Genomic DNA, 24,608 nt, shown 5'->3' on the forward strand with positions numbered 1-24,608 from the left:
AGAGTTATAAACTTCATTTGCTTTCCTTAACCTCAAAATGTTCCCCATTTTAAACACAGCACGACCCATACTACCTCCCACTCCACATACAACAGCCTTACCATTCCTCTCTGAGCCCCCAAGTTCACTTTCAGTGAGAGTCAGGGTCGAGGGAGCACGTTCCGTCAAGTAGGCCTCCCTTCGCCTTGTCCCCTCTTCGCTGTAATTCCCAGGTGGAGAATCCAATGGTCCTAACGTTGGTGATGGAGGCAGAGAAGAGTCAGGCCCGGCTGCAAATTCATTAGAGTCTGAATCGAGTGACTGATCAGAAAGAGATTGGGCTGGTGATAGATCTTGACTCAGTTCATTTGAGGAAAAGACCGCAGCTAGGGTAGGTGGGTAATATCACAAGGAAGGGAATTAAATAAGTGAAAGACAGCCTAATTGGTGAAAAAGTGAAATTGATTTTATGACATTGATGAAAGTTGAAGATTGAAATTTGAAGTTAAATAAATTAAATTAAACTGGGAGTAAAATATATATTAACAGAAAAGCATGGGCTTATAGAACTCCCTTCCATGGACAGCAAGAGCTGCATTCTGGGCTTCAAAAGTAAGATAATAGTAATAATAGCAATAATAATAACAGCTTGAGTCTAACATTGAGGTACAAGCAAGAGTCCAAGATGTGCTGCTTTAGCTAACTTCCATGCCGGTGTGATATTTAATAAGCAAAACATTACAAGAAAAGGTCATAGACATGGTCACACATCTGCAGGAAGCTGGGAGAGCAAAACTACATACTAAAACTCCAGAAGGGGAATCATAGTATTAGACTTGTAAAAGTGAATTCATTCCATATGTCTGAAACTCGCCTTGGACCCCTCCCCTTCTATTTCGCCCCCTGCCTCCTCCTTTCATCTTCAGCAGACAACAAAATGGGGGTTTAAAGGGACAACCCCGCAGCTTTGTGATAATAATCGCGAGACTGCTGCTTTGTCCCTGAGAATTAGCCTTCAGGCAATGAGCTTGAGGGGTGGAGTGAGGGCTTGGGGTGGGGGTGAAGAGGCACCAATATGGGTTGGAGGTCAAGTGGAAGGGATGCTGAAGCAATGGAAAAGGAGAAGCAACTACAGCTAGATTTTTAGTATTGCTTTTAACATTAGATAAAATAAATACCGGTAGTTATTCAATCAAAAAGCAAACAGCATATCAATCCTGCCACGGCAGCTTTTGCTTCAGTGGGGCAAGAGAAGGTTAAGTATGAAATAAAACGAGAATGCCACTCGATAGAGCGCAAACATAGACTGTCAGGCTGAACAGTTTACGCTTTGTATCCCACTCAAAAGGCTGGATCTGGATCCAGGCCTGAACCAAAATCGAATCGACTTGATCTTATCGCCTAACCAACCCATTCACCTTGTCTTGTCATACATCGTCCACAATGTTTCGAGATATCGTATCGAGCTCGATATCGTTTTTGGCACCATCTCTCAATGGTGAAGAATCAATTTAAAAATTCACCTATCCAGATCCGGATCTTCACCAAAACGAATCAATTAGTCCTTGTCACACACCAAACCTGTCCACCAAATTTCATCCGAATCAGTCCACAACTTTTTGAGATAGCGTTCATCTTTTTCAGTGCCCATGCTAGCAGAAGTCGGTCACTGAAACCGCACACACCGTGCATGCGTGAAAGACCTCCTCAGCATTCACACGTCATTTCAAAAGTCCAGTATCGTGAGATACACTAATTAAATATTGTAGATTCTGAGACAACTTGAAAATATTATACAAGCTACGTAGCTTTACTTAAAAGTGGTCTGAACCATTGCAGAGGCTCTTCTGTAATAATTTGCCCAGACAATACAGATTAGTTAGTTTAATTGATGGATGTTTCACAGACACTAAATTATATATTAAATGAGCTGTATAGTGTTAATCTGGCCAAATGCAGACCCTAACTCCCCAAATGACCTTCTCAAACTCATCACAATACATACAGTCACGTGAAAAAGTAAGTACACCCCATGTAAAGTTTTGACTTTTTCAACATATTTCAACATATAGCTATTTGATCTTCATTTCAACGATATTGATAGATAAAGGTGATATAATATAACAAATATCATGAAACATTTACATTTTGTAGTCCATTGTATAATTTAAATAAACATAAATGCAAATTTCGCATGTGGAAAAAGTAAGGCCACCCCGACATTTATCACTACTTCAAATACCTAAAATTAGAATCAGGTGCACCAGCTCAGGTGCAAATGATTAGAACATTGTCAGAGAGTATCTTGGAGGAACCTGTGTTATTTAAACCTCAGACATTTAGTTTGGTTTGCTCTTTGTTGTTGAAGTGTGCGGCGTCACCATGCCTAGATCAAAAGAGCTCTCTGAGGCCTTCAGAAATAAGGTTGGAGATGCCTACAAGTCTGGGAAGGGATTTAAAAAGATCTCCAAACAATTTGAAATCAATCATTCGACTGTCCGCAAGATTATCTACAAGTGGAGAAGATTCCAAACAACTGCCAACTTGTTCAGGCGAGGCCGCCCCAGCAAGTTCAGCCCGAGAGCAGACCGCAAGATGCTGAAAGAAGTCTCTAAGAAACCCAGAATGTCATCACGGGACCTACAGGTAGCATGTTGCCACTGTTGATGTCAAAGTGCACGAGTCTACCATTAGAAAGAGGCTGCACAAATTTGATCTACATGGGAGGTGTGCCAGGAGGAAACCTTTGCTGTCCAGAAAGAACATCAGGGCAAGACTAACGTTTGCCAATGAACACCTAGGCAAAGACCAGCACTTCTGGAACAATGTGCTCTGGACAGATGAGTCAACGGTAGAGCTATTTGGCCACAGTACCAGAAGACATGTTTGGCGAAAACCAAAGACAGCATTTGACCACAAGAACCTGATACCAACTGTAAAGCATGGTGGTGGAAACATTATGGTTTGGGGCAGCTTTGCTGCATCAGGGCCTGGGCAGCTCACCATCATAGAATCCACTATGAATTCTTCATTGTACCAGAGGGTGCTGGAGGATAATGTGAGGCCATCTGTCGGAAAGTTGAAGCTCAACCGAAGATGGACCTTGCAACATGACAATGACCCTAAACATACCAGTAAATCCACCAAGGAATGGCTGAAAAGAAAGAAATGGAGGGTTCTGGAATGGCCAAGTCAAAGCCCGGATCTAAATCCCATCGAGATGTTGTGGGTGGATTTTAAACGAGCTGTGCATGCAAGAAACCCCTCAAACATCACAATGCTGAAAGAATTCTGCATGGAGGAGTGGGCAAAAATTTCTCCCAGTCGATGTCAGAGACTGGTAGACAGTTATAAGAAACGCCTACTTGAGGTTGTTTCTGCCAAAGGGGGCAATACCACCGATTAGAGCCAAGGGTGTACTTACTTTTTCCACATGCAAAATTTGCATTTATGTTTATTTAAATTATACAATGGATTACAAAATGTAAATGTTTCATGATATTTGTTATGTTATATCACCTTTATCTATCAATATTGTTGAAATGAAGATCAAATAGCTGTATGTTGAAATATGTTGAAAAAGTCAAAACTTTACATGGGGTGTACTTACTTTTTCACGTGACTGTACATATACACACAGGTACAAGCCTCATGTACAGCGTTTTATCACATCTCCGCAATAAAAGCTTTTCCAGTGACCTTCCAATGACAAACGAATGAATCGATTCGCCTAATTAGTTGGTGGGTGCCTATGTCAGTGGTACCAATATAATTAAAATAAACAGATACGAGGCGAAAAATTCCCCCTTACCATCATATGAATCATTCTCTGGGAGTCCTAACTCGGGTGCAACCCAGGCTGACGTCTCGCTCGCTTTCAACGTCTCACAAGAGCTGTACGAAGGCCTGGGAGTCGGCACACGTCGATGCGCGGGCCTTGTGGCGACTCCTGAAGCAGATGTTTCAGGTGCTTCGCTCGAGGAAGTGCTGGGAAGATTTGGTCTCAGGGAGGCGCACGGGCGGCGACTCTTGCCCACAGCACGGTATCGGCGCCGGCGTTCTTCGGCTTCCATCCCAGTTTTTAGGCTGCGCCACAAAGGGGCAAAAACGTATTTTAAAAAAAAGTTTTTTAAAACTATTTTCATTTTTTATAACTCACTAACATTGTGCTTTTGAATGTGGTACAGCAAACAATCGCCAACACAAGTGAACACTCCACACACATCTCCCTCACTCTTCAAGGGCACATGGCCAGGGCGACAGATGCACCTCATCCTGTGGCTTGATGTTATTTTGGGACGGGGTAACATTTGGCTTCACAACTGAGACGGTATAATGTTACACAGCGCAAAGAAAAGAAAAAAGAGCAAGATACTTTTGCCCTTGGACTGCATTTTCTTTGTTTTAATTACAAACCACATTATTCAATAACCCATGGAGTGCTTTCAATGTCATTCCAATGGCCATAGACGTGTGACATTGTGATGTCTCAGACATACGTATTGAGCTCAATAAAATGTTTTGAGATGTATCTCACGTGCATAAGATATTTACCGACACGATATCGTCTGCAGCTCTACAACTATAAAAGGTCAAACTACATATCAAAAGTAAACTGGCAAATCAAGTCAGCAAAGGAGTATGACATAATGATGCCTTTATCCATATATATATATATATATATATATATATATATATATATATATATATATATATATATATATATATATATATATATATATATATATATATATACTGAGACATATATATATATATGGCGGCTCGAGTGCAAATCCTGCCACCAATCTCCTTGAGGGAGGACCCAGTACCCTGGTACTCATTTCGCCGACCTCGGAAGGATGACAGGCTGAGTCAAACCCACCTGGTATTAATTAAACAGCTGAAGGGGTTTCGAACTCAGGACCTTAGGATCCCAGGCCCACCACCCTAACCATTAGGCCAACACCAGGTATCCTTATCCATGGCCACAAAGTCCTTTCCTGCATCTTATTCAAAACAACCAGTCTAGGATATATTTGCTTGAAGAAAATCGATGGCAAATGCCTCCTCTTATTGCAATACTAAGTAATTAAATGAAGTAAAATACTCATAATAATACAGCAATGATGATATTAAAATACCCACCAATAATTTCAACTATATCTATCAAAGTGCGCAAGTCACAAATGTTGAAATGCTTCCAGGGCCGGGGCAAGGGGATTCGTTGACCGAGGTGAACCTTCAGCATTGCGTCCTCACACCCCGCACATCACACAATTTCAAAAATGCATATTGTGCATTAGTATTAAGTAAACTTCTGCATTTATAATCACAGATTTATTTTCCATGAAGAAGGGGAATCTGATCCTGATTGTATATTCTCATTGTTCTCCACTATTAATAATATACGTACTCAAAGAAGAGCACCTTATTATGTGTAATATGAATCACGTGATGTCATACTTTGTGTTCCTGCAAGAAAGTTGTTCATTAGAATTTACAATTTCAAATTTCACTTTCCGTGCTTTCAGTTTACTAAATGTAGAAACAAGTTCCTTCAGGTGAATGGTTTGTGCAATTTCATGTTATATTCTGCCCAATTTTGACAAAAGGAAGCAAGTTACGAAAACATGTTTGGCTACTTGCTTCCTTTTGTTATTGTAAATCATTCATGTGCTGCTACTTGCTTCCTTCTGTTATTGTAAATCATTCACATGCTGTTACTTGCTTCCTTTTGTTATTGTAAATCATTCATGTGCTGCTACTTGCTTCCTTTTGTTATTGTAAATCATTCATGTGCTGCTACTTGCTTCCTTCTGTTATTGTAAATCATTCACGTGCTGCTACTTGCCTCCTTTTGTTATTGTAAATCATTCATGTGCTGCTACTTGCTTCCTTTTGTTATTGTAAATCATTCATGTTCTGCTACTTGCTTCCTTTTGTTATTGTAAATCATTCATGTGCTGCTACTTGCTTCCTTTTGTTATTGTAAATCATTCACGTGCTGCTACTTGTCTCCTTTTGTTATTGTAAATCATTCATGTGCTGCTACTTGCTTCCTTTTGTTATTGTAAATCATTCACATGCTGCTACTTGCTTCCTTTTGTTATTGTAAATCATTCATGTGCTGCTACTTGCTTCCTTTTGTTATTGTAAATCATTTACGTGCTGCTACTTGCCTCCTTTTGTTATTGTAAATCATTCATGTGCTGCTACTTGCTTCCTTTTGTTATTGTAAATCATTCATGTGCTGCTACTTGCTTCCTTTTGTTACTGTAAATCATTCATGTGCTGCTACTTGCTTCCTTTTGTTATTGTAAACCATTCACGTGCTGATACTTGCTTCCTTTTGTTATTGTAAATCATTCATGTGCTGCTACTTGCTTCCTTTTGTTATTGTAAATCATTCACGTGCTGCTACTTGCTTCCTTCTGTTATTGTAAATCATTCACGTGCTGCTACTTGCCTCCTTTTGTTATTGTAAATCATTCATGTGCTCCTACTTGCTTCCTTTTGTTATTGTAAATCATTCATGTGCTGCTACTTGCTTCCTTTTGTTATTGTAAATCATTAATGTGCTGCTACTTGCTTCCTTTTGTTATTGTAAATCATTCACATGCTGCTACTTGCTTCCTTTTGTTATTGTAAATCATTCATGTGCTGCTACTTGCTTCCTTTTGTTATTGTAAATCATTTACGTGCTGCTACTTGCCTCCTTTTGTTATTGTAAATCATTCATGTGCTGCCAATTGCTTCCTTTTGTTATTGTAAATCATTCATGTGCTGCTACTTGCTTCCTTTTGTTATTGTAAATCATTCATGTGCTGCTACTTGCTTCCTTTTGTTATTGTAAATCATTCACGTGCTGCTACTTGCTTCCTTTTGTTATTGTAAATCATTCATGTGCTGCTACTTGCTTCCTTTTGTTATTGTAAATCATTCATGTGCTGCTACTTGCTTCTTTTTGTTATTGTAAATCATTAATGTGCTGCTACTTGCTTCCTTTTGTTATTGTAAATCATTCATGTGCTGCTACTTGCTTCCTTTTGTTATTGTAAATCATTCACGTGCTGCTACTTGCCTCCTTTTGTTATTGTAAATCATTCATGTGCTGCTACTTGCTTCCTTTTGTTATTGTAAATCATTCATGTGCTGCTACTTGCTTCCTTTTGTTATTGTAAATCATTCACATGCTGTTACTTGCCTCCTTTTGTTATTGTAAATCATTCATGTGCTGCTACTTGCTTACTTTTGTTACTGTAAATCATTCATGTGCTGCTACTTGCTTCCTTTTGTTATTGTAAATCATTCTTGTGCTGCTACTTGCTTCCTTTTGTTATTGTAAATCATTCATGTGCTGCTACTTGCTTCCTTTTGTTATTGGAAATCATTCATGTGCTGCTACTTGCTTCCTTTTGTTATTGTAAATCATTCATGTGCTGCTACTTGCTTCCTTTTGTTATTGTAAATCATTCATGTGCTGCTACTTGCTTCCTTTTGTTTTTGTAAATCATTCATGTGCTGCTACTTGCTTCCTTTTGACATGGCAGTTAAAGCTAAAATAAGAACAATAGTAGAAAAATCTGTGTGCCAGTGGATGTTGTGCTTCCGTGAAAAACGAGTTGAGTAACGAATCAAGTTGTAGAAACATCTCAAGGATGATCAAAGAAAATTGGATGCACCTGAGCTCAATTTGGAGTGTCATAGCAAAGGGGTTGAATACTTATTGATTCAAAACATTTTGGATTTTCATTTTTTATTATTTTGTAAGAGTTTCTAAAATTTAAATTCCACTATCACATTATGTGGTATTATGTGTAGATCAGTGACAAAGAATCTCAATTTAATCCATTTTAAATTCAGGCTGTAAAACAACAAAATGTGAAAAAAGTCAAGGGGTGTGAATACTTTCTGAAGGCACTGTATGTTTTGATCAACCTTAGCTTGGAAAAGCTTCGCTCAGCACTTGCCACAGAACAGGAAGGGTGAAGAGGATGCGGAGAGCAAAAAATGTGTTGGGGGACATTATGTGAGGTTATTTTTGCAAATAAAGTTCAAAACATCTTGTGTCGTGCCAACTTTGGAACTCGTCTTGCAATGTCTCGCAATTCACTCGATGTCCTCAACGTGCTGACTGCCGAGCAGTCAGGCTCAGTCTGTCTCAGTCTGTCTCTGTCTGTCTATCTGTCTCTGTCTCTGTCTCTGTCTGTCTCTGTCTGTCTGTCTCTGTCTGTCTGTCTCTCTGTCTCTCTGTCTGTCTGTGTGTGTCTGTCTGTCTCTGTCTGTCTGTCTGTCTGTCTCTGTTTGTCTGTGTCTGTCTCTCTCTCTCTCTCTCTCTCCCTCTCTCTCTCTCTCTCTCTCTCTCTCTCTCTCTCTCTCTCTCTCTCTCTCTCTCTCTCTCTCTCTCTCTCTCTCTCTCTCTCTCTCTCTCTCTCTCTCTCTCTCTCTGATAACTCTGCCCCTTAACTAATTTTACCTTGTGATCGTAAGCCATTGGTTCTCCCCAGAGCTGCTTGAGCCCACGACAAACCCACCAGTACCGGCAGTTTTCAGGTGGCATTCGTGGTTTTTACCTCAACGCATGATCACGGAGAGCACACTGGCATCCCAAGCTTGCCATTAACAATAACACTTCAGATTAAAGAAAAACACATAAAATGTCTGCTTGTTTACTGATGTAATCTCATGAATGGTTCTTTCATCAAGTTGTGCCGCATCAAAAATTTGCTGCTCTCGGCATCCGCCTAGTTTACCTAATGGTTGCACATGCCTTGGATGCTTTATACATTTTATGGACGATGATGAATTCATTGGCTGTGGATAAACTATAGGCATGAAGGGCCAAATGGACTCCTCTTCCTGTGTTCAAGTTCATTGTGTTTCCTTGTATAAATGTTTCAGGAGGGAACATGAAAGTTATGCTGATTTTATGTACGGGACAATATAGTTATACATTTTGCTTTACAGGATTCCAATTCCCAGGCGTAGCTACCAAGAGGTAGGGATGGGAGAGGGGGGTTATGGTTGGGTGGGACAACATGAGATGGTGGTACAGCGCCATCTCGTCATCCTCCATCCTTAGCTGCAAGTTACTGTTTTCCTCCACTACTCTCCTCCTCTCCTCTTTTCCGGTTTATTTATTCCCTTACTTTTTGTGTCCAACTGTGGCCACTCTGTCACGACATTGCCTTTGTACTCTCAATCACCTTGCTCTTCCATGAGCCTCTTCAGGCTATCCTGCCAGCTCTTCCATACCTCCAGGATATCCTGCCTTCCCTTCCCTATCTTTAGGCTATCCTGCTTTCCCTTCCCTACCTCAAGGCTCTCCTGCCTTCCTTTTCATATCTCACCGGTATCCTGCATTCCCTTCCATACCTCAAGAGTCTAGGCTATCCTGCAAGCCTATTCACACTATTAGCCTCTGATAAGTAAAACAACAGTGGGGTGGAAAGGGAAGGGAATGTTGTTAAGAAAGGTAAAATGTTTTTTGTTTTAACTCAGAGAAGGAAGGAAAAATGATAAAGATGTTCATTGCAATTGATTTGAATGAGAATGACACTTGTGACCATTTCATTCACTGCTCTCGATGATTTCCCCGAACTCTATTTAAGCAATCCTCAAAACACACCTGAAATTTTTTCCTTGGCACACCTGAACTCCTATCGACTTACAAGGCCTTCATCCACAGCTTGATGGAATACTGCTCTCCCCCCCCCCCCCCCCTCCCCTGGGCTGACACCATCACTTCACAGCTTGATGCCTTAGAAACCATGACCTTAAAGATCATTCGAATTCGAATCCCGGAAGCTGAGTCTATGGGCCTATCACTTTGCCATCGCAGACAGTTCGGTGGTCTCTGCCTTCTTCGGCCCCCCTTCTGGTCTTGCATCCTCTGCTCTTTCCAACCTTTTCACAACCACCCCCCTACTCCCCAGGTGTCTGCAGTCTGTACACGATCCACCATCAACCACCTTCTGGTGAAATTCCCAAAATCCATAATCACTGCTCAACTCCACTCATTTGTTCCTCTATTTTCCACCTGTGGAATCAACTTCCCCATTCTCTTCAATCTCATTTTTCCCTCCAAATCTTCAGGACAGCTGTTCACCACCATCTCAGATCATTCCTCAAACAAAGACATTTTTTACCGCCCACCCTCTCCCTCCCATCCCGCCCTCCATTACCCCACTCTCCCACCCCCGCTACGCCCGCCCGAGCACATCTCCTTCCAAATTTCCAGGTTATCCTTCCTAAGAGTTTGTTTCTGTATCCATCTTGTCCACCTCATGCATCCTCTCCTACTTCTTTTTCCTCCATACTTCCCTTATTTGTCCACGTCTCCCTCGATTTTATCCCAAAATCATGCTGTTGGTGTTTCCACCCTCTCTCTATTGTTTCTTTTTACACACTTTTATTTCACTTCATCTGAACTTTGTTTGTTTGTCCAGTTTCACATATTTAAGACGTTCGTTTTCTAGGTTCCATACATCCGAGAGAGCTGAAAATTGGCCCACGGTCCTCTTTTCTGGTACATTTTCATCTATCAAAATTCAATTCCAATTATTTATTTATTTTTAATTTTAAAATATTGGTTTAAAACTTTTTTTAAATAAAACGAAAAGTGTGTAGCTCTAAAACATGTTTTTTCGTTTACTTGTTACTGTCACATCCTGATGCGTTCAGTTTTCACGCTCTTCCACGAGCCTCGACCTTGTACAGAAAGATTTAATATTCTCGTTCAGCTGTTTTTCAAGTCAGGACCAGACAAGATGACACTGTACAGGCAAGAGTTATAACACCCAGTAGTTGCATGACATGAGTGGTGACAAAAAGTACACAAGTAGTTTCCTTAATTATGTTTCAACAGAACCTTATTAAACATTTCACAGCATTTTACTCCAAATGAAGAATGGTTTCAAAAGCCAATTAAAATAAAATTTCATCGTTAAAATCTTTTAAAATTACTCATTCATTAACCAACCATCCATCCCAAATCCAAGCGTGTTGTTGTCCGTTAATTTACCCCTCTATAGTACAACTCGTGATTAATGCAAATTAAATAATGAAATATGCTTTGGTTGTCAAAACTGATGGGAAAGCCAATGGTGGTGTTTTATAATGAAGTGTCGCAAAATAATGCATCTCATGTGTTCTTTTTCATGGCAAAATTAAACTACGGCATTACATTTTAAATAGATAGGCTATGATTTAAATTCGTGGAGCAATTCCACCAAAATTATAGAGCTATATTGATGTCACCAAGCCCTGCAACCTTCCGTGCAAACGAGCTTGTATTAATATAATCAACACTGCGGCATTGGTATCATCAAAAGCCACTTACTCATCATGCTTCACAACATTTATACAATACAGGGACGGAACATGGTGGTTAAAGCTACTCAATCTCACTTGGTCATGATCAGCTGCATTAAATGAGGCAAAGACAATCTTATTGGTTATACAGTACAAGGGACACTCACGATAGTCCAAGAAACGTCTAACAGGGCATAGCGGATGGGCTAACAGTCTGATACACGTCCCTGGATGGGTTCTCTCCTCTCCTAGGTTGAGGTGGTAACTGTGCCAAGGAGGTCATCATGATTTTCCAGTTTTAGAACGTCACAGATGCCCACAGTGGGTGGCAGAGAGAGCTCATGCCTTGTCCGGTTACGTTTAACCTGCACAGGAGCGCAACCAGAATATTCCTTTGGAGGGGGATCAGGTTATCTACCATGTAGCAGGGGTAAACAAAATCAAGGCGTCGGAGTGAGAGTACCATTATTAATTATTGTTCCCCATATTCTCATCATAAAAGTTTGTTGAAAATTTGATGACAAGAGCTCAAATAGTAAAAAAATTAATAATTAATGCACACACACACACACCCGTCTCCCGCTGCGTGGGCAGAAGGGCTTACAAAATTGCGTCTACGGCTGGTGGGGTTGGGGGAGAGAGAGTTCAAGCCCCCTTGAGTTCACCTTTCATTGCACAACTGAACCTGCAGATCAATATTTTTAAATTATAACTTTCCCAGCTGCAATTTTGACTCCTCGCTGTTATTCTCATGATAATTAAACACTGGCTGTGTGGTAGATACCAGCTGTTGGTCCGAATCGAAGTGGCCATTTTGCGATGAGTGCAAATTTGATTTGAATCACAATTACAGTAATGAGGTCTCAATTTCATGTGCACTATATACTATTGCGTGGTCGGGGGTCGCTACCACCCACAGGTCGCAGGCGTGTAACCACGTCCAAGAAGGCAGCGACCACACCCCGAGTCAAGCAGACATTTGTAGCCTGGATTTTGAGCAGTTGGAGTAAACAGACCATTTAATCATACTAGCCCATCCCCAGGTACCCATCTCCAACGACGGGTTGGGTTTATTTATTTATTTATTTATTTGTATGCAGCCTGTAGCTGCTTGGCTGCACCATTTATTGGGGGCATGGCTGTGCCACTGATGCAATGCCCCCTTACCAGCTAGCCAGTGGTTATTTTGCCGATCTCTGAAGGATGACAGGCTGAGTCGACCCAGTCTGGTGTTGTTCATTCAACAGCACGACAGAGGCTTGAACTGAAGACCCTAGGGTCTTAAGCCAGCCACCTTAACCGTTAAACCACCACCAGGCTTTACAACAATGCAAAGTGATGCTGTGGACCGTGACACGTGGTACATGTTCACCTTATAGACAATGGCGGTCCGCCCAGTCAGATAATTTTGTAAATGGCATCATGCACAGCCTCAACATTTTGTACACCAGCAATGTAAGTGTTTGTAAAGGTGAGGATGCCATGATTACCTCCACAACATCATGTGAGAAAGCCCCGACTCTGTATTGAATGATATACCAGGGAAACAGGACTCGTGCCCTTATGCTGGATATATAAATAATTAAATAATCAATAACTCACACATGTTAACCAATTAACCAGATTATCATAATCCTATCCGAAACTAAGTAAATAGACAGATTAACAGTTCACCAAAAAAGTGAGCATTAACCGGATGTGAGCACGTTGAGATGTGGCATCGAGCATTTGGTGATCAACTTGACGGTGTAGTGAGCGTAGACGCAATGGCAACTCTGATTTATAACGAAGCAGTGTATGGTCGACTTGACGGTGTAGTGAGCACCAATAACGATGCAAATAATGTACAACTAAGGCAAATGTGAACCAGCTGACAAAGCAGTAGTAGAAGTAGATGTTATAAGTTCTTCGTAACATAGTGATGCTAAGAAACGGTGCTTCATCATTTAGATACAAAGCATACCGGTTTAGATTTATGACATCGGCCTCGCCTTGGAGAAGCACTTAAGCCTCACTATGGTGAGTTACCACTTTACCAGCATGATGAATGGCTCGACAGGAATGCAGGCTTTACAGGAATAATTTTCCCAAACCAAGGATGCTAAGCCAAGGATAATCCGGGAATAATATTCCCAAGCCTAGGATTTGGATGGCAGAGTTGGTCCACACCGAAACCGAGGCTCTGATCATTAGTAATGCATCAAGAAAACCCCCATTTCAAAGGGAGAAAACACCCCAAGTGGCACAGCAAAGCAATCACAGCAAGTTCACAAAATGTTCTCTCCTTAATCCATTCGAACATCCCCTTCCCAAAGGAAGAATCGCCATGAACAGGACAAAATACAAGCGACTTGCCGATGACTGTGTATCAATGTAATGTTCACAAACTGTTATAGGTTTGTGCCTCATATCCAAAGGGACACACACACACACACACACACACACACACACACACACACACACACACACACACACACACACACACACACACACACACACCTGAGCCTGGGTTTGAATTGCGACCCATCGATAAACTAATACCCTTGTGTTTTGTACGTCGGGCAAGACATCAATGTGTGCACTATAACTATTGGCATTAAAAAAGAAAGGCCAACTACCACAACTGAGGCGTTAGTGAACGAGAGTTATCACCTGCATGCTGAACGTATTACAAATCCTTCTCACCTTCAGTCAAACGTCAGGCCTGGCCAGCCAGTTCGTGAAAGATTTGGGGCAAACATATTCCCCAGGCAACTCCAAAAGGTGGTGGCAATAACTGGTGCTGTCGGAATAATTGAACATAAAGATAAATATAACTAGACGCTGCGGTCAATTATGTCGGGATCAAGCTGCCCTGCTTTAATCAAACCGCTGAAGGAACTGCGCTCCAACGCGAGTCGAAAGAATTGACGCGACCAAAGACGGAATTCGTCCGAGTTGCTTTATTGAAACAAAACAGCTCAGGTATTCTCACAAGCCCGTTTATCGGGCAGCAATATATATACACATTTATGTCGGGAAGTTTGCCCGGCAAAAGCTATACCGGGCATGCCCGGGTGTCAAGGGCGAGCCTTGGAAAGGCGAGTCTGGACCTGCCCGGGCGTGTTTGGCTGCGGCCTCGCAAGTCGAGGCTGGGCGTGCCCGGACGCTCTGGGCGAGCCCTGAAAAGGCGATAGCGGGCATGCCCGGACGCTCTGGGCGAGCCCTGGAAAGGCGAGAGCGGGCATGCCCGGGAAAGACGAGACCGGGCGTGCCCGGGAGGTTCGGGCGTGCCCGGGAACAGTGAGTCCGGGCATGCCCGGGAGAGGCGCGTCTGGCCGTGTTCTGGCCGGTGCAAGGCGATTGTGTGCATCCAGCGGTAACCGCTACACACGCCCCTCCAGAATCGACCTGCACCGGCAGGGTCAATTTAAGGGGGGTCCGGATGACCCGGCCGAAGCGACCCCTGGAGGGTCGTGGGGAGGGGTCTGACGTGGTGGTGGGTGGTCGAGCGGGGGGAACTGTGGACGGGGGGCGGCCTCGCCGCGGAGGAAGGGCCAACCGTGGTGGTCGGTCGACGTCCATGTGCGCCGGTTTGAGGCGGTCCACAGAAATCCGGTCCGGCCGGCCGCCGAAGTCGACGATGAAAGACTTGTCGCCCCGTCGCAGGACCCGGAAGGGCCCGTCGTACGGTGGCCGGAGTGGCCCCCGGTGCGCGTCATGACGCACAAAGACGTACTCCGCTGTGCGAAGCGCCGGGGGGACGTAGGACTGGGGGCCACCGTGGCGGGACGTCGGCACGGGGGCAAATCGTCGGGCGGCCTCCTGGAGGTCCGAGCGCTAGCGAGCGGCGGACCAGGGACTGGTAGCGTCGGGCACGAATTCGCCCGGGACGCGGAGCGGCTGGCCGTAGACGAGCTCGGCGGCGGACGCCTGGAGGTCTTCCTTGGGGGCCGTGCGAAGGCCCAAAAGGACCCACGGCAGCCGGTCGGCCCAACCGTCGTCCTGAAGGCCGGCCATGAGTGCGGCCTTCATGGAGCGGTGAAACCGCTCGCACAACCCGTTGGCTTGGGGGTGGTAGGCCGTGGTGCGGTGCAGCGTGACCCCCAACGAACGGGCGACCGCGCCCCAAAGCTCAGACGTGAATTGTGGGCCGCGGTCGGACGAGATGTCCGCTGGTGCGCCGAAGAGCGCGACCCAGGTGGCGATGAACGCCTGCGCCACGTCGGCGGTGGTGGTGGAGGCGAGGGGCACGGCCTCCGGCCACCTGGTGGTCCTGTCCACCATGGTGAGCAGGTGGGTGAACCCCCGCGAGGGGGGCAGGGGACCCACCAGGTCCACGTGGACCTGGTCGAAACGCCGTTCAGGCACGGCGAAAGGTGCCAGCGGGGCCTGGGTGTGGCGGTGGACCTTGACCCGCTGGCAGGCCGTGCAGGCGTTGGCCCAGTCGCGGATGTTTCGTCGAAGGCCGTGCCAGACGAAACGCGCCGACACCAGCTTCTGAGAAGCTTTCCGGCCCGGGTGAGAAAGGCCGTGGATGGAGGCGAAGATGCGGCGCTGCCAGGAAACGGGCACGATGGGGCGAGGCTGGCCCTGGGAGACGTCGCAGAGCAGGACGGTGCCCGCGAAGGGAATGTCGGCCAGGCGGAGGCCCGTGTCCGCCGCACGGAGTGCCTGCACCGAGGCGTCGGTGGTCTGGTCGGCCGCCATGAGCGCGAAGTCCACGCCGAGGTGGACCGCGTTCGCGCTGGCCCGAGAAAGACAGTCGGCCACGGCGTTGTCTTTGCCGGCGACGTGCCGGATGTCCGTGGTGAACTCCGACACGGCGGAGAGGTGGCGCTGCTGGCGGGCGGACCACGGCTCCATGACCTTAGCCATTGCGTAGACCAACGGCTTGTGGTCGACGAAAGCCGTGAACGGGCGGCCCTCCAGGAGGTGTCGGAAATGGCGAACGGCCAGGAATAGCCCGAGCAGCTCGCGGTCGAACGTGCTGTAGTTTAACTCGTTCGGCCGGAGTTGCCGGCTGAAAAAAGCGAGTGGCTGCCAAACCCCGTCCACCCATTGCTCATGGACGGCGCCCACCGCGTAGTTGGAGGCGTCCGTAGTGAGGGCGATGGGCGCGTTGAGCACCGGGTGAGCCAGCAGCGTTGCGTCGGCGAGGGCCCGTTTGGCGCTGGCGAAGGCCGCGTCCATGGCCGTGGACCAAACAATGTCATGCTTGGCCGGCTTGCCCCGGAGGGCCTCGTAAAGGGGCCGCATGAGCTGAGCAGCGCGGGGCACGAATCGGTGATAAAAATTCACCATGCCGAGGAACTCTTGGAGGGCCTTGATGGAACGGGGACGCGGGAACGTGGTGATGGCCTCGACCTTGGTCGGCAGCGGCACGGCCCCGGTCTTGGTGATGTGGTGGCCCAAAAAGTCAACGGTCGTCGCGCCGAAGTGGCATTTGACCGGGTTGACAATTAAGCCGTGCTCGCTGAGGCGACCGAACAGTGTTCGGAGGTGGAGGAGGTGCTCGGCGCGGGACGTGCTGGCGACAAGGATATCGTCCAGATAGACGAAAAGAAACGGCAGGTCGCGCAGCACGCCGTCCATCAAGCGCTGGAACGCCTGGGCCGCGTTCTTGAGGCCAAACGGCATCCGCAAAAATTCGAACAGGCCGAACGGCGTGATGACGGCCGTCTTCGGGACGTCGGCCGCCCGGACAGGTACCTGGTGGTAGCCCCGTATCAGGTCAATTTTCGAAAAGATGACCCGTCCCACCAAACGGGCGGAAAAGTCCTGAATATGCGGGATCGGGTACCTGTCGGGGGTGGTAGCGTCGTTGAGACGGCGGTAGTCGCCACACGGGCGCCATCCACCCCCCGGCTTTGGCACGATGTGCAGTGGCGAGGCCCACGCGCTATCGGAGCGCCGCACGATGCCGAGGTGCTCCAACGCGTCGAACTCGGCCTTCGCCACGGCGAGCTTGGCCGGGTCGAGGCGGCGGGCCCTGGCGTAGACCAGCGGGCCCGTAGTGGGTATGTGGTGCTCGATCCCGTGCCGCACCGCGACGGCCGAAAACGTCGGCCGCGTGAGGGCCGAGAATTCCGCGAGCAGGCGAGCGAACTCGTTCGCTGCCGGGAGGGCGCACGCCAGTTCGGTCGGTGCGGAGCTGCTCATCGTGCACGCCAGGGAGCTGAAGGTCTCGGCGTTGACAAGGCGACGACGTTTGACGTCGACCGGCAGCCCGTGCGCGCAGAGGAAGTCGGCGCCCAGCAAAGCCATGGGGACGCAGGCGGTCACAAAAGTCCATTGAAAACGCTGGCTGCCGAAGCAGAGGGTGACGACGCGTGGGCCGAAAGTGCGTATGGCCGAGCCATTAGCAGCGACCAAAGAGGGGCCGCAAACGGCGTCCCGCCTGTCCTGCTCGGAGGCGGGTATGACGCTCAGTTGGGCGCCGGTGTCACACAGGAAACGCCGCCCAGACGCTTTGTCCCGAATAAACAGCAAGTTGCCCGAGTGGCCGGCGCTCATGGCTGGGAATGAACGCCGGCCCGGCCGTTTCCCGACCTGCCGAAAGTGCACGGGGGACGGCACGTCCGAGCCTTGTGTCCGAACCTGGCGTGGTAATAACACCACGCCCGGTCAGGTGGAGGCCCCGGCCGTCGTGTCGGAAGCGGGCGGTGCGGCGTGGCGGCCGCCAGTTGCACCGGCAGTTCGGCCTCCAACCGCGCAGGGCGCTCGGGTGTCGTGGGCGTCGCCTCGGACGGCGGCGGGCTCCAGCCGATGTGCTGGCCCGCCGAGGAGATCTTATCGGCTTCCCTGGCGAGGGCGCGGGAATCCGTGATCAACGTGCTAGCCAGGGCGAGGCGTACCGGGTGAGGCAGCTGGCGAAGGAACAGCTCGCGGAACAGAAAATCCGGAGAGTGCTCACCGAGCAACGAGAGCATATAGTCCATGCGCTCGGATGGGCGCGTGTCGCCGAGCTCGGGCAGAGCGAGCAGGCGCCGTGCGCGTGCTGCCGGTGAGAGGGCGAAAGCGTCGAGGAGGAGTGTCTTCAGCGCGTCGTATTTGTCAGCAGCCGGCGGGTGCTCGAGGAGGCTCAAGGCGCGGGCCGCGGTGGCGAAACCGAGCGCCGCCACAACATGGTGGAAGCGGGTGTCGTCCGCGGTGATGCCTCGCAGGGCGAACTGAGAGTCCGCCTGAGCGAACCAAACAGCCGCGTGAGCCTCCCAGAAGGTAGGCCGTTTAAGCGTCACTGCCGTATCCATGTCGGTAGGTCACCAATGAAGGAACTGCGCTCCAACGCGAGTCGAAAGAATTGACGCGACCAAAGACGGAATTCGTCCGAGTTGCTTTATTGAAACAAAACAGCTCAGGTATTCTCACAAGCCCGTTTATCGGGCAGCAATATATATACACATTTATGTCGGGAAGTTTGCCCGGCAAAAGCTATACCGGGCATGCCCGGGTGTCAAGGGCGAGCCTTGGAAAGGCGAGTCTGGACCTGCCCGGGCGTGTTTGGCTGCGGCCTGGCAAGTCGAGGCTGGGCGTGCCCGGGCGCTCTGGACGAGCCCTGGAAAGGCGATAGCGGGCATGCCCGGACGCTCTGGGCGAGCCCTGGAAAGGCGATAGCGGGCATGCCCGGACGCTCTGGGCGAGCCCTGAAAAGGCGATAGCGGGCATGCCCGGATGCTCTGGGCGAGCCCTGGAAAGGCGAGAGCGGGCATGCCCGGGAAAGACGAGACCGGGCGTGCCCGGGAGGTTCGGGCGTGCCCGGGAACAGTGAGTCCGGGCATGCCCGGGAGAGGCGCGTCTGGCCGTGTTCTGGCCGGTGCAAGGCGATTGTGTGCATCCAGCGGTAACCGCTACACCGCAAACATTACCAATGACGTCATCGGTATCAAACTTGCTTTTTTCCATGGGCAGTCAATCACATATTTAAAGTTTGGCATTGATCAGTTTTAGTTCAATCAAATATGGCTGCCAGACCACGTGACAAACGTTGTTTTAGTTATTGAACTTTTATACCCATGGGTAGTCGATAATATACTTAAAGTTTCGCATCCATTGGTTCAGCGGTTTGAGGGAAGACTTCCAAAAGATTTACCTTCAATCCAACATGGCTGCCAGGCCACGTGATCAAAGAAGCTTAAATTTTCAATCTATATTCCGAATAGGTAGTCGATCATATATATATATATGTATGTATATATATACAGTCACGTGAAAACGTAAGTACACCCCATGTAAAGTTTTGACTTTTTCAACATATTTCAACATACAGCTATTTGATCTTCATTTCAACAATATTGATAGCTAAAGGTGATATAATACAACAAATACCATGAAACATTTACATTTTGTAGTCCATTGTATAATTTAAATAAACATAAATGCAAATTTTGCATGTGGAAAAAGTAAGTACACCCCGACATTTATCACTACTTCAAATACCTAAAATTAAAATCAGGTGAACCAGCTCAGGTGCAAATGATTAAAACATCGTTAGAGAGGATCTTGGAGGAACCTGTCTTATTTAAACCTCAGACATTTAGTTTGGTTTGCTCTTTGTTGTTGAAGTGTGCGGCGTCACCATGCCAAGATCAAAAGAGTTCTCTGAGGCCTTCAGAAAGAAGGTTATGGATGCCTACGAGTCTGGGAAGGGATTTAAAAAGATCTCCAAACAATTTGAAATCAATCATTAGACTGTACGGAAGATCATCTACAAGTGGAGAAGATTCCAAACAACTGCCAACTTGTTCAGGCCAGGCCGCCCCAGCAAGTTCAGCCCGAGAGCAGACCGCAAGATGCTGAAAGAAGTCTCTAAGAACCCCAGAATGTCATCACGGAACCTACAGGTAGCTCTTGCCACTGTTGATGTCAAAGTGCACGCGTCTACCATTAGAAAGAGGCTGCACAAATTTGATCTACATGGGAGGTGTGCCAGGAGGAAACCTTTGCTGTCCAGAAAGAACATCAGGGCAAGACTAAAGTTTGCCATTGAACACCTAGTCAAAGACCAGCACTTCTGGAACAATGTGCTCTGGATAGATGAGTCAAAGGTAGAGCTATTTGGCCACAGTACCAGAAGACATGTTTGGCGAAAACCAAAGACAGCATTTGACCACAAGAACCTGATACCAACTGTAAAGCATGGTGGTGGAAATATTATGGTTTGGGGCAGCTTCGCTGCATCAGGGCCTGGGCAGCTCACCATCATAGAATCCACTATGAATTCTTCATTGTACCAGAGGGTGCTGGAGGATAATGTGAGGCCATCTGTCGGAAAGTTGAAGCTCAACCGAAGATGGACCTTGCAACATGACAATGACCCTAAACATACCAGTAAATCCACCAAGGAATGGCTGAAAAGAAAGAAATGGAGGGTTCTGGAATGGCCAAGTCAAAGCCCGGATCTAAATCCCATCGAGATGTTGTGGGGGGATTTGAAACGAGCTGTGCATGCAAGAAACCCCTCAAACATCCCACAGCTGAAAGAATTCTGCATGGAGGAGTGGGCAAAAATTTCTCCCAGTCGATGTCAGAGACTGGTAGACAGTTATAAGAAACGCCTACTTGAGGTTGTTTCTGCCAAAGGGGGCAATACCACCTATTCGAGCCAAGGGTGTACTTACTTTTTCCACATGCGAAATTTGCATTTATGTTTATTTAAATTATACAATGGACTACAAAATGTAAATGTTTCATGATATTTGTTGTATTATATCACCTTTATCTCTCAATATTGTTGAAATGAAGATCAAATAGCTGTATGTTGAAATATGTTGAAAAAGTCAAAACTTTACATGGGGTGTACTTACTTTTTCACGTGATTGTGTATATATATAGTCATCGTTACTGAGGAACGGGCTTATTTTAGCTGAGGCTAATGACTGTACCTGACTTGCTGTGTTGTCATGATTTAAACCAATCATAATACAAACAATTATTTTGCACAAATGTATTTGTTGTGTTTGTGATATTACATTTTATAGGCAATTTAGGTTGAAGATTTAGATTGAATGTTTTTTTTTTCAAGAAAGAACCCCTCAGCACATACATGGGGGAGGGGTAGGTGCAGACTGGAAATTTGGGACGATTACACCTCACCACCACGTAATTCAAAACACCTCACCACCAAGTAATTCAAAACATCTCACTACCAAGTAATTTAAAACACCTCACAGCCATAAAACATGTAATAAAAACACCTCACCACCACGGAATTCAAAACACCTCACCACCACGGAATTAAAAACACCTCACCACCACGGAATTCAAAACACACCACCATGTAATTCAAAACACCTCACCACCAGGTAATTCAAAACACCTCACCACGAAGTAATTTAAAACACCTCTCAGCCACGAAATTGAAAACACCTCACAGCCACGAAATTGAAAACACCTCACAGCCATAAAACACGGAATAAAAACACCTCACAGCCACGAAATTGAAAACACCTCACAGCCATAAAACACGGAATAAAAACACCTCACAGCCACAAAATTGAACATACCTCACAGCCATAAAACACGGAATAAAAACACCTCACAGCCACAAAATTGAACACACCTCACCACCACAAAATTAAAAACACCTCACCACCACAAAATTAAAAACAACTCACAGCCACAAAATTAAAAACAACTCACAGCCACAAAATTAAAAACACCCCACAGCCACGAAATTAAAAACACCTCACCACCACAAAATTAAAAACAACTCACAGCCACGAAATTAAAAACACCTCATCACCACAAAATTAAAAACAACTCACAGCCACAAAATTAAAAACACCTCACCACCACAAAATTAAAAACACCTCACATCCACAAAATTGAACACACCTCACAGCCATAAAACACGGAATAAAAACACCTCACAGCCACGAAATTTAAAACACCTCACAGCCACGAAATTAAAAACACCTCACCACCATGAAATTAAAAACAACTCACAGCCACAAAATTAAAAACACCTCACAGCCACAAAATTAAAAACACCCCACAGCCACGAAATTAAAAACACCCCACAGCCACGAAATTAAAAACACCCCACAGCCACGAAATTAAAAACACATCACCACCACAAAATTAAAAACAACTCACAGCCACAAAATTAAAAACACCCCACAGCTACGAAATTAAAAACACCTCACCACCACAAAATTAAAAACACCTCACATCCACAAAATTGAACACACCTCACATCCACAAAATTGAACACACCTCACAGCCATAAAACACGGAATAAAAACACCTCACAGCCACGAAATTAAAAACACCTCGCAGCCACGAAATTAAAAACACCTCACAGCCATGAAATTAAAAACACCTCACCACCATGAAATTAAAAACACCTCACCACCACAAAATTAAAAACAACTCACAGCCACGAAATTAAAAACACCTCATCACCACAAAATTAAAAACAACTCACAGCCACAAAATTAAAAACACCTCACCACCACAAAATTAAAAACACCTCACATCCACAAAATTGAACACACCTCACAGCCATAAAACACGGAATAAAAACACCTCACAGCCACGAAATTTAAAACACCTCACAGCCACGAAATTAAAAACACCTCACCACTATGAAATTAAAAACAACTCACAGCCACAAAATTAAAAACACCTCACAGCCACAAAATTAAAAACACCTCACCACCATGAAATTAAAAACAACTCACAGCCACAAAATTAAAAACACCTCACAGCCACAAAATTAAAAACACCCCACAGCCACGAAATTAAAAACACCCCACAGCCACGAAATTAAAAACACCCCACAGCCACGAAATTAAAAACACATCACCACCACAAAATTAAAAACACCTCACAGCCACGAAATTAAAAACACCTCACCACCATGAAATTAAAAACAACTCACAGCCACAAAATTAAAAACACCTCACAGCCACAAAATTAAAAACACCCCACAGCCACGAAATTAAAAACACCCCACAGCCACGAAATTAAAAACACCCCACAGCCACGAAATTAAAAACACATCACCACCACAAAATTAAAAACAACTCACAGCCACAAAATTAAAAACACCCCACAGCTACGAAATTAAAAACACCTCACCACCACAAAATTAAAAACACCTCACATCCACAAAATTGAACACACCTCACATCCACAAAATTGAACACACCTCACAGCCATAAAACACGGAATAAAAACACCTCACAGCCACGAAATTAAAAACACCTCGCAGCCACGAAATTAAAAACACCTCACAGCCATGAAATTAAAAACACCTCACCACCATGAAATTAAAAACACCTCACCACCATGAAATTAAAAACACCTCACAGCCACAAAATTAAAAACACCTCACAGCCATGAAATTAAAAACACCTCACAGCCATGAAATTAAAAACACCTCACCACCATGAAATTAAAAACAACTCACAGCCACAAAATTAAAAACACCTCACAGCCATGAAATTAAAAACACCTCACCACCACGTTATTAAAAACACTTCACAACCACGGAAACAAAAGTTTCAGGGAGTATTTCAGTGACAACAGACACTGCCCAGATATGTAGATATATAGATAAATGACTGTACCTGAGTTGCTGTTTTGTCATGGTTTACACCAATCATAATTCAAACAATCATAATGCACAAATGTATTTGTAAGATACGTGATATTACCTTTTATAAACAATTGAAGTTGAAAACTTAGGTTGGAAAAAAACAATTGGAAATTTTTTTTCAAATAGAAATACCCTTAGGACATACCAACGTGAGAGATATGTGCATACTAGAAGTTTGGTACGATTTCACAAAAGTTTGAGGGAGTAGTTCAGTGACAAGACAAGACAACAAAGACACTGCACAGATATATATATATATATTGTTACATATTTATGTGAATGTATGTGAATTACCATTCAGGTTGCTTATCCGTGTGTATTATATTAAGGGTTGTTGTGATTGGAGGGTCAGGAGCCCTTCTGAACGGAAGTGGCCGGAAACGGAAGTGACCGAAAACGGAAGAAGAAAAGACACGAGGAAAAAGGACGATTCTTATTCTTCCTCGCCCGCTCCGACGAAAGGTGGGATCGACCTTGCGCTGCGTGAACAAGCGGCGTTCCGAAACCCATCTGGCGAGAGGAGTTACCTGGACGCGTAACTACCTTTTGACACGGCAAGTCACCGTGAGTGCGTGCACGGAACCAAGCGTCCGGCACAGTTTGCCCCGTCTACAAGGACGCGTACGGGTCGCACGTTGGGGCCTCGCGTGCGTTGCAAACCGCGCTTGGTTTTGCCCCGTCTACAAGGACGCGTACGGGTCGCACTTTGGGGCCTCGCGCGCGTTGGAAGCCG

The 24,608-nt window shown here is 45.8% G+C and overlaps 1 protein-coding gene across 1 annotated transcript in view; it reads right to left on the reverse strand.

The window, feature by feature from the left end:
* Nucleotides 1-24,608, reverse strand: part of LOC137439239 (teneurin-3) — a 319,589-nt gene that overhangs the window by 268,390 nt on the left and 26,591 nt on the right. The window contains exons 2-3 of the mRNA XM_078768166.1: nt 3,791-4,065; nt 102-365 (exon numbers count right to left, since the gene is read on the reverse strand). Coding sequence (XP_078624292.1) covers nt 102-365; nt 3,791-4,052 — 526 coding nt within the window. The 5' untranslated portion in view covers nt 4,053-4,065. The remainder of the gene's footprint in view (nt 1-101; nt 366-3,790; nt 4,066-24,608) is intronic.

Source organism: Myxine glutinosa, chromosome 14 (assembly GCF_964187855.1).
Source record: "Myxine glutinosa chromosome 14, kmMyxGlut1.1, whole genome shotgun sequence".
In the NCBI taxonomy this organism is placed as follows: Eukaryota; Metazoa; Chordata; class Myxini; order Myxiniformes; family Myxinidae; genus Myxine; species Myxine glutinosa.